Consider the following 10,350-nt stretch of genomic DNA (forward strand, 5'->3'; position numbering starts at 1 on the left):
CTTGCTCTCTCCTCCAAATAAAAAAATAAAATCTTCTTTTTAAAAGATTTTTTTTTTTATTTGACAGAGAGAGAGTGAGGGGGCAGAGGGAGCAGCAGACTCCTCGGCCGAGCAGACATATGCGGGGCTCCATCCCAGGACTCTGGGATCATGACCTGAGCTGAAAGCAGACACGTAACCAACCGAGCCACCCAGGCGCCCCCCAAAACAAAATCTTTTCTAAAAAATCAGAAGGGACTAACTTGGGAAGTAGTAAGCTCTTACCCCTAAAAAGGGTCGAGCCTATTCATCAGGAATGTTCTTGGGGAATTCATGAATTGAACAAGTTGAATTAAGTCAACTTTAATTTCTCTTCCAAGCTTAATACACTGTGCTTTAAGGGCTGGCCTTCAAAACAACATAGAGTTTATGGCCTGGTGGCTCCCTGCCCAGGAAGAAGATCCGATCTTGGCGACCTTCTGCTATTCTGTCATATGTTAGGAAAGAGAATTTCCTGCCTATGGTTCGTTTACAGTCAGCTGTTACTCTCCCGTTCTTTTTTGGAATATCGGGGTCAAGCTTCCCCTTTTGGAAAGGGAGCAGGAGGGAATAAGAAGGGGGAGGGGGAGATTTTTGTATTAAGCTTTCATTTCAGTTCCAGGCATTCCTAATCGAGTGGTTTTATAACAAATCTGAGTTTGAATTTAAAGTTTCAGGTTTCCCTTCCAGAGATGGGGCGGGGGCGCTGAAACAGCTGTTAGGACTAGGGAGTGGCTAATAGTTGGAAGAAGCCAAACCACAGTCTGTCTCCTTTTAAACTAAAAAAAGAAAAGAAAAAAAGCGATCAGAGCAAGAGGGAGCTGCCCCCACCCACAGCACCGCTCTTGGGCTAACCTTTGGATCACCTCCCTGGACAAGGAGGTGAACATGGGAACAGGTGCACTTCATTCCTCCCCACTCCTCCTAAGCAGGGATTATCTTGCTGTGTTCATAGTGTCCGGAACTAATTAATCAAGACTAGAGAAAGAATAGATTGGAAGAACAGAAGGGGCTGGGGTCGGGGGAGAGAAGCCCAGAGCTTCTCCTGTACAGTGTATATTACAGATGACATCATTGCCTGAAAGAGATTCGGCCCTCCCCTTCCCGGAGCTGGAGGCAAGCATGCGTGTGCGGAAGCAGGAGTGGGGTTGCCTGGAGGGTGTGAATTGGTGCGAGGGGGTGTGCCCGTGCTGGGGAGAGCTGCCGGGATGTGAAAGGGAGACCTGGAGACAGCCGGCTAGCAGAGAAACCGCGAGGTCTGGAGGTGTTTGCGCCGCTCTAAGCTCCGCCCCTCGCTCCGCCGCCGTGTTCTGCCCTGGGAGGGGCACGCCTGTTTGGGGGTGGGGAGTGTGTGCACGAGGGGTGGGTCCGTGGTAGCGGCGGGGGTGGACAGCCGCCTGCGCATGTCAAGGCTGACTGAACATACGCGGTCAAAGGGGACCTGGAGAAGGGCAGTAGGTCACCCGCCACCCAGGGTCCGGGGCCGGGCACGATCCCGGGGCGAGCTCCGGGGAAGGGGCCCACCCTCCCTGTCCCCTCCCCCTGAGATCGGCAGCGCGACAGGAGCTTCCGCCTCCTTCCCCGCCCCTCCGGACCTTCCCGGGGAGCGGAGGGCGGGTGTGGACGGTACCGAGGTGGAACGAATTTTGGAGCTCAGACGGGTGGCCCGGGTGGCTTCGCGTGTCGAGGGGCACGCCCAGCTTGGAGAGCCGGTGCAGGCGGATGAAGCCGAAGCTCCCGGGTCTTGGCGGATCCTGGTCTGAGCATAGCTATTCCCAGGGGAGGTGAGAGGTGGATCAACATGGACCCCTTCGACAGCCCAACCGCCTAGAGCCCTCCGTGCTGCTCTCTTCGGAGCTGAGCTGTCACCGAGGCGCAAACAGAAGCCTCTGAGCGCCTGGAATTTGTGAAGTTCCGGGGTGGGCGGGGAAGGCACTGTCCGTGGTGCTGAGCCGGATCCCAGCAACGGGCTCCGGGGAGAGCGCGCGAAGCTGCTGATCGGCTCCCCGGAATTGGGGCGGTGCGCTAGGGTAGCTTGGAGCTGAAACCCCCGCCCGGCTCGAAAAGCGCCCGGAAAGCCTCCCCTGTCGCCGGCGCTTGACCCTTATTTCAGTCAGAAAGTCGCCCCCTTGGGGCAGTTCGTCCCAAAGGGTTTCCTCGAAAGTATCTGAGAGGGCGAGTTGTTGACCAAGGGAATCTCTCTGTTTAGCCCCGGAAGCCACCCGCCGGAAAAAAGATGCCTGCCTTCAACAGATTGTTTCCCCTGGCTTCCCTCGTGCTCGTCTTCTGGGGTAAGTACCGGCACCCTGCCGTGCGAAATGCAGATGACAGTAATAATGCCAACAATAATAACACTTAATTCATGTCGTTTGTGACAGAAAGGAGCCCTGGTTGGCTTCCCTCTGTGCTTGTCTGCCAGACGTGGAGCTCCACAGGGGTTCCATGAGAGCTGGGATTTTGAGACTGGAAAAATACGTCCTCAATCCTGCTGCTTTATTCCTGAGCCACCGTTGGTGGTTTTTCCACCCCTCTTCCTGTTTCCTGTTAATTCCAAAGTATTTTTTCCCCTTTTCCTTTGCTGAAAGGGGATGCAGCTACGTTCATTATGAAAAATCTCAGTTGCATTTACATTTCATTTTTCAATGAGGAATCAGTCCGTCTTCAGATTAATTCCCATGTCTTTTTTTTTTAAAAGCTTGATGCACGCATTTTGAGAATGAAAACACTTTAGCTGTCGGTCCGTTTTTTAAATTCTAACAAGGAAAATAGGCTTCAGCCATTTGCAGCTATGTCTTTGATAAATGGGCACCTGGGCATTGCATCTTTATTCTTTTTCATGAGCATGTGAAGCTAAGGTGCTTTGGTGTTCGGGGAGCAATTTTTTTTGCTTTCAGAAATGAATAGGTTCTTGTTTATTGTGAGGAAATAAGGTGACCTTCTCCTTCCAAATAAGGAAGACCTTCACTTGCAACAGTAAGGCTAAGCAGAATAGTGTCCGGGTAGGGTGCCTGCATGTGTGTAGAGAGAATTAAGGAGTCTATGTGATAACATCTGAATATGTGATTGAGAGAATGCTTTACTCTGTGTATGTATATGCCTCAGTGTTTGAAAGTGTGAGCATGTTAGAATGGGCATCTGAATAGATTGGTGAAGAGTGTGTGTGTGTGTGTGTGTGTGTTGGTTGTGTAGTTCTGGGCATCTCTGTCGTGATGACTCTGATTAGATCCTCAGGTCAAATATAGGTGCTCTTCAGTTAATAGATGGCTTCACATGATCTTCTACATTCCCACTTTTTCCGTGTTTTTACCTTTCTGTATGCTAAAAATCAATAACCAGTATAATTAGAAGGGATTGTGCCCACCTGCTTTATTGGAACTAGGCATGTGGGATTATCCTCCCATGCTTGGCATGAAACTCATTCTGCCTGTGCAGTGGCAAATATGCTGATGGGAATTGCCTCTTTGCCTTAGTATCACTTTATTAAGCCTCCAGGACTTACTGGCTGCCAGCGTTATCTGGATTTTGCATGTGACCAAAAGCAAAGCCAAGCTTCCTGTTGAACAAAATGCCTGATGAGATAGTCCAGGAAGGACAAAGAGGAAGAGAAATGCCAGTGCTAAGGGCAGACTCACCGCCATCTATCCCCCGTAGAGTAGACTAGACCTGAGGATGAAGCCGACATAATAGGTTGCCAATGATCTCACCTGCCTTGAAGATTTAAGGCTGGAATTTCCTCAGGGGAGGCTGAGACTAGGGACATGAGGCTTAGGAGAAGTTGGTCTGGCTGGGTAAGAAAGAGTATGAGTAAAACAATGGGAGAGGAAGTTGGTGAGAGCCTTGTAAAGCCCTTGTAAAAAGCTCTACAGAATCTTTCTTCCCAAACCTTAATTTAAATTTTTAGCTCCCTGCCTGAATTCCAGCAGAGGGGGTGAGCATGCCTTCTCCCAAGCACCTCTTCGGACTTACAAAGCCTGGCTTGGAGTCTTAGCTCTGCCATTAGCTTGCTATGTAACAATCTTAGAGTATCTGGTTCTCATATGTAAAGTTTGGAAGTTGGGGCAGATAATATTTAAGACTGAATAGTAAGGAAGTACTTACAGAATATTGCTAAACTTGGCAGTGTCCACGCCTCTCCTCACCCCCACTCCCCACCCCATCCCAACATAGAACCTTTGGGAGAAGTGTGCACATCACACCCATCCTTGGTAATTCTCAACTTCTTCATAACCAGAACATTATTTCACAAAACTTAAAAGCTGCAGAAGGAAAGAGGGATGGTTTGGGAAACTTGGCCATCAAATGTAAGAGAAAGGGCCTCGTTTCACAAATGCAATTTCTTTTTATTTGAATGTAATTCTAGTATTGGAAACCACTTCTACTAGATACGTTCTCTTCCCCAAGCTGATTTTTCACATGATGCAAATAGGAATGGAAAGAATCTTTTCCATTATATTATTGTCTGCATCTCTTGAAAAAACTTCCCTTATTTCCTTTAATAAAGTATATAATAGTAATTAAAAGAAAACTTTATACTTGCCTGGTGCTTTATAGTTTACAAAGCATTTTTCAATCCATTACTTCTTTTTGGTCACCATATCGATCCTTGGGGGTAATCAGGGGAAAATAGTATTATTTCCACTTTAGAGATGGGAGAATGAGCTCAGGGAGAGGGAAGGACTTGCTAGAGAACTCTTGTGTCCTGATTTCAGTCTCCTACTACTTGTTCTAAAACTTCTTATGGATACATGTCCTGCTCTGCAGGATTGCCAGATAGGTATCTTCCTCTCATCCCTTTTCTGAACTACCACCCTTTCTCCCCTCCGCCAAGCCATTGCCTTTCCTAAGGGCCTCCTGAGCCTCTAGGCCCAGGTCTATCCTCCCAGATGTCTGCTGTGTTGGGTGGGGAATATTTTCCTCTCTTCCCCCAGCAGCCCATCTTGCTGGATCCCATTCTTTCAAGGCTCTGCTAAGTGACTGGCTAATCTGATAGACAAATCATTTAGGGTGTTAATATCTACAGATAACTTCATGTATTACCCTCCTTCGGAAAATATTTACATTCTAATCAAAGCCTTTATTATCTTAGCACAAAGAAAAGAATTCTAGAGCAAGCTCAGGAGGGGCAATATAGGAATGCCCAAAGAAGAAGATTAGAGGAGTTGGTTCAATACACATTACTCTCTACCTTATAATAGATTGATATTATTCCTTAATTAAATATAATCATTAGTAATAACATCATATTCTACCTTCTTAGAGGTTTCTTCATTATTTTATTTTATTTATGTGTTTGAGAGAGAGAGCACAAGCAGGGGGAGCAGTAGAGGGAGAGGCAGGCTCCCCGCTGAGCAGAGAGCCTGATACGGGGCTCGATCCCAGCACCCTGAGATTATGACCTGAGCCGAAGGCAGATGCTTAATGGACTGAGCCACCCAGGTGCCCCAAGTTTCTTCATTATTGCTATGGAAATTGAAGAAAAGACCAAAAGTGACGTGATCTGGCCAAGACTATTCTAGTTTATTCTTTACAGTCAGCAGTGTGGACTGAATACCTACCATGTGTACAACCATTCTTGGACAGCTAGAGGATTTCAGAGAGAGGCAGTCTCCATGGGCTGGAGAAACAGATTTCACCTCTTGAGGGATGGAGCAGCAAGTCTTATTGCAAAGGGCAAGCAAAGAGGGATGAGAGAATTTTGTGGCCATTTTGCAATGTACTATCCAGGACCTCACGAGCAGAATTCTATGAGAAGGGAATCAGTAGCACTCGTTCTCTGGTGCAGTTTTCCCGACTGCATATATTCCTCCCTCCTTTCACTGTAAATGAACTAACTGTACCCCTATTGAAGACCAGTTCATCTACATCACCTGTGACCTATGGGAGGATGTGGCCCGGCAAATTATTCCTTTTCAAACCCCAGCAGCTCTACTACACCTTCATCCAAGCAAAACCATTGAGCCATCTCTCAGTCTCATCAGTGTACCAACCTCTTACCTACTCTCTTTGCTTCCACACTTGCCTTTCCTCACCACTTCAGTTTATTCTCAACAACATAGCAGTCAGATCATGTAATTTTGTATAAGTCATATCTTTCTTCCACTCGGAATACTCCAGTGTTCTCCAAGTCACTCTGAGCAAAAGTCAAGGGTAAGGTTCTAACTGCGGTCTGCAAGACCAGCCATGATATGGCCCTGGCTTCTGTGTCCTTCTTTCTCACTCTGTTCCCTGTGCTTTATTGTGCTTTTTGCTTTTGACAGACACTCCCCCCTCCCCAGGACCCCTGAAATGCTATTTCCTCTATTTGGCCTACTTCCACACTGATATTTGTGTATCTCATTTCTTCCCCTCATTTCTTTCCTTCAGTGCCTGCTCATTGTCACCCTCCCCTGGAATGTAGATTCTATGAGAGCAGGGATGGTTTCTGTTTTGTTCCCTGTTGTGTTGTCAGTGCCTAGAACAGTGCCTGGCACACAATAAGCACACAGCATATTTGTTGAGTAGATGAAAGAGATGAAGGGTAAAATACCTTAACAAGGGATAGTGTACAAAGCACATTCATATAAATAATTCCATAGAATTTCCATGATGACTCCGTTAGAGAGATGTTATTTCCAACATTTTGTTGATGAATGAACTGAGTCTTGGGGGTTCAAGAGTAGATAAACCCAGGCCTTCCGTTGCCAAATAAATCTTCATCCTGCCTCTGAATTTGTAACTGTGAATTCCTTGGTACATTTTCAACTATGCTGCTTTGAAGTCATCATCATTGAACTAACTTATCTTCACCATGTCTCATTAAATATGAATGTGCCCCAAGGCTCCCTTCTACACAGAGTTCTCAAGGCACATGCTCTGCACCTCTGTTCATTTCCAGGCTTTTGCAAAGACCATACCTTCTTCTCTTCAAACACATCACGTTCTGAAAGTGTTTCTGGACAGTTCTCTCCAGATAGGGACACTCTCCCCAAAAAGGGACGGTCCGTATGCAGAAGCAGGAGACCTTCTTTTTTTCTTTTTTTTTTTTTTAAAAGCAGGAGACCCTCTTGCAGATTGCCCAATAAGACCAGCCCCAACTAGTTTGAGAGTTTTAAAACCAATTAACTTTATTTTACATTGATGTTTTAAACTTCATCATAGTGCCACTCTGTTTGTTTGTTTGTTTGTTTGTTTGTTTGTTTGTTTGTTTGTTTTTAAAGAAAGGCAGACTATCCAGTGCCTCATTTGGATGTGTCTAGAGTCTTGGAAGATAGACTCCCCTATGTTCCTTCCCAAAGGGACCTTGAGGGCTTGTTTGGAGGTTCTAGCAGAGGAGCACAGCCACTCACATACCCTTGAGCAGAGAACAGTCCTCCTCTGTAAGGTCGTCCTCTCTCACTGAGTGCACAGCTTGGGAGGGATGCACGTGGAGCAGTGAGGGAGGACGGGGACACCTGCCCAGCCAGACAGATGAGCCAGATCAACCCTGGCAATCAGTGGGGTGACAGATCCTAGGGCCACTTGCTTTTTAAATTCTGTGTTTAATAGTGACATTTTTTGCCTTCGAAGCCAGTCGAATGTAATTTATTTTTTGACTCAATTAGTTGGTCAATCTCATTTTAAGCTCTAAATAAAGCTTTCCTCTGTTTTTAGAATGAATGGCCTGCCAATACGGAGCCAGACTAACCATTTATAGTGTACTAGCCTTTAAATATCAATGTGTATTGTTTCATTTTTTTAAGGGGTTCTGTTTTTATTATTTTTTTATTAAATTTTTTATTTATTTTAAGAGTAACAGTATTCATTGTTTTTTCACCACACCCAGTGCTTCATGCAATCCGTGCCCTCCCTAATACCCACCACCTGGTTCCCCCAACCTCCCGCCCCCCGCCCCTTCAAAACCCTCAGGTTGTTTTTCAGAGTCCATAGTCTCTCATGGTTCACCTCCCCTTCCAATTTCCCTCAACTCCCTTCTCCTCTCCATCTACCCTTGTTTTTATTATTAATTCATCATAAGGGGCCTTAGAAGTCCTGATAGAAGAATCCTTTGTGGTCATCCCACTTTTTAATCTTCTATACAATGAAGTGTAAACTCTTACCAAGTAGTTTTTTTTTGTTTTTTTTTTTTTTTTTTTTTTGCATTTGTAGACAGCTTCAGCACCAGAAAATTATTTTTTAAAATGAGCTAAACTTACTTTCTTGTAACTTTTGGAACTGGACAGAAGTTCCTTTCTCTTCCATAGGCCAGCCTTCAAATATTTGAAGACAGATAAGTTCTGTGTCCAAGCCAGACAGCCCTCATCCTCCCGTCTGTTTCTCCCCAGATTTTGTCCCCAGACCCTGCACCATATTGCTCCCCTCTGGGCATGCGCTCATTGAACAACTTCCTTTTGCAAACTGTGACACCCTGAACGGATCATAATGGTCCAGATTTGTTCTGAACAGTACGGAGGCCCTGTTGCTCCCTCGTTCTGCACGTTGTACATCTGTTAATGCAGCCCACATTTGCACTTGCTTTGCTGGCAGCCACATCCCACTTTTGACTCATTCTGAAAGTACGGTCTGATGTACTTGCCCTTTTTTAATGGGTTGTAAGTTTCTCAAGAGCAGGGACTGGAGGTCCAGACCTCCATGTGGCATACAAGGTGCCCCCTGATCCTGACCTCTCTCTGGATGTTTGAATTTGTTTCTCTCCACTCCTCTGCGAAAAGCATCACTCCGGCCGAGGGTCCGTTCACTTGTCCTCACTGCTGCTCCATCCCCCACCAGGCGTCAGAATTACCTACATTTTTTTTTTCATAAAGTTCAGATATAATTACATCTCTCCATGGCTTGCAGATATCTGAGCCCTCAGGCTGTGAAGGCCACACAAAGGTCTTCACAGTGTGGTCCTAGCTCCCCTTCTACACCCCAGCCTCATCTTCTTCTTCCTCTCTCCCCAGTCCAACCAGGAATAATGGGCCCTCCTCTGGGAACAGAGCCCATCACCAGCACAGCACTCATCATGGCCCCGTTTCCTGATACTTCAGAGTATGCATTCCCTGCTAGATTCTAGATGCCGTTAGGGTGTGGTTAGCGTTCCGTTCATTGTTGCATCTCAGCCTAGCATCAGGCCTGGCCTGGAGTAGATTTCAGCGAGTGGCGGTTGAATGCAGGGGTGCGTGGATGGTCAGTGGATGGGTATGTGTGTGCCCTGTTTCCCACCTAGACTCTAAGTCTTTGAGGGCAGGAGTCAGGGCTGCGCCACACCCTAACTGCGTCCTGGGAGGCTTGTAGTGACCTCCAGGTCATTCACAGCTCCTCTAGGCCACTCCCCGCCCGCTCCCAGCGGGCACCCTCGGGGAGCACAGGTGCCGATGTACGGACGCATACATGCGATGTTCAAGTTTGTCTCATGACTCTTTCTTCTCTGTCTCTCCTCCCTCCCTCTTGTTCTCCAACGCCACTCCCCCGGTGCCGGCTTCCCCCACACCTCCTGTTCCTTCCCTGTCGCTGGTCTCTCTGCAGTCAGCGTCTGCTTCCCTGTGTGTGTGGAAGTGCCCTCGGAGACGGAGGCCGTTCAGGGCAACCCCATGAAGCTGCGCTGCATCTCCTGCATGAAGAGGGAGGAGGTGGAGGCCACCACGGTGGTGGAGTGGTTCTACAGGCCCGAGGGCGGTAAAGATTTCCTTGTATGTCTGGCTGCGGACGCTGGCCTTTCTTTTGCTTGCCTCTGCCATTACGGGCCTGGATCCTGAGAGTCCAGGAATGCGAAGATCTGACAGACCCTGGCTCGCTCTTTCCAAAGCACTGACAGCTCTCCGGCAGATACCTGACAGCCCAGCCTCTGTGAAAGGAAGGGCGCCCGGCCAGCTGCAAACATTCCTGGTTACAAGCAGGGGAAGGGGGAGAAGAGAGAAATAGCGTTTAGCGCCTACTGTGCGCTAGTCACCGGATAAGGCGCCTCGTAGGTGTTTTTTATTTTCTGCACCGTCCTAGTGGATGGATTAAATTAGCAGGAGCATGGAAACGACACTCAGCGTCATTATATGGAATAGCATAGGCCAGCTCATTGAAATCTCACAGTCCCAGTGAAATAAGACTTGCGGGGATGACCAAGCTGCTTTTCTTCTTCCCCTCCTCCTCCTCCCTCCTCCTCCCCTCCTCCTTCTCTCCCTCCTCCTTCCCCCTCCTCCTCCTTCTCCTCCCCCTCCCCCTTTTCCTCCTCCCTCCTTCTTTTTATTTAAATTCAATTATCCAACTTAGAGTACATCATCTGTTTCAGATGTAGCATTCAATAATTTATCAGTTGGGTACAACACCCAGTGCTCCTCCCACCACCCAGTGACCCCATCCCCCACCCACCTGCCCCAAGCC

At 47.4% G+C, this 10,350-nt stretch overlaps 1 protein-coding gene across 2 annotated transcripts in view; it reads left to right on the plus strand.

Annotated features, from left to right (window-relative positions):
• Window positions 1–2,254: 2,254 nt before the first annotated feature.
• Window positions 2,255–10,350, plus strand: part of SCN3B (sodium voltage-gated channel beta subunit 3) — a gene marked incomplete at both ends in the record, with an annotated part of 19,274 nt that continues 11,178 nt past the window's right edge. The window contains 2 exons of one of the 2 annotated variants that reach the window (XM_080815565.1): window positions 2,255–2,313; window positions 9,506–9,665. In XM_080815565.1, coding sequence (XP_080671691.1) covers window positions 2,255–2,313; window positions 9,506–9,665 — 219 coding nt within the window. Of the gene's footprint in view, window positions 2,314–9,501; window positions 9,666–10,350 lie in introns of both variants that reach the window. The other variant, XM_080815564.1, reaches the window with a different exon arrangement.

This window comes from Martes martes, assembly GCF_963455335.1.
Source record: "Martes martes genome assembly, chromosome: 10".
Taxonomy (NCBI): domain Eukaryota; kingdom Metazoa; phylum Chordata; class Mammalia; order Carnivora; family Mustelidae; genus Martes; species Martes martes.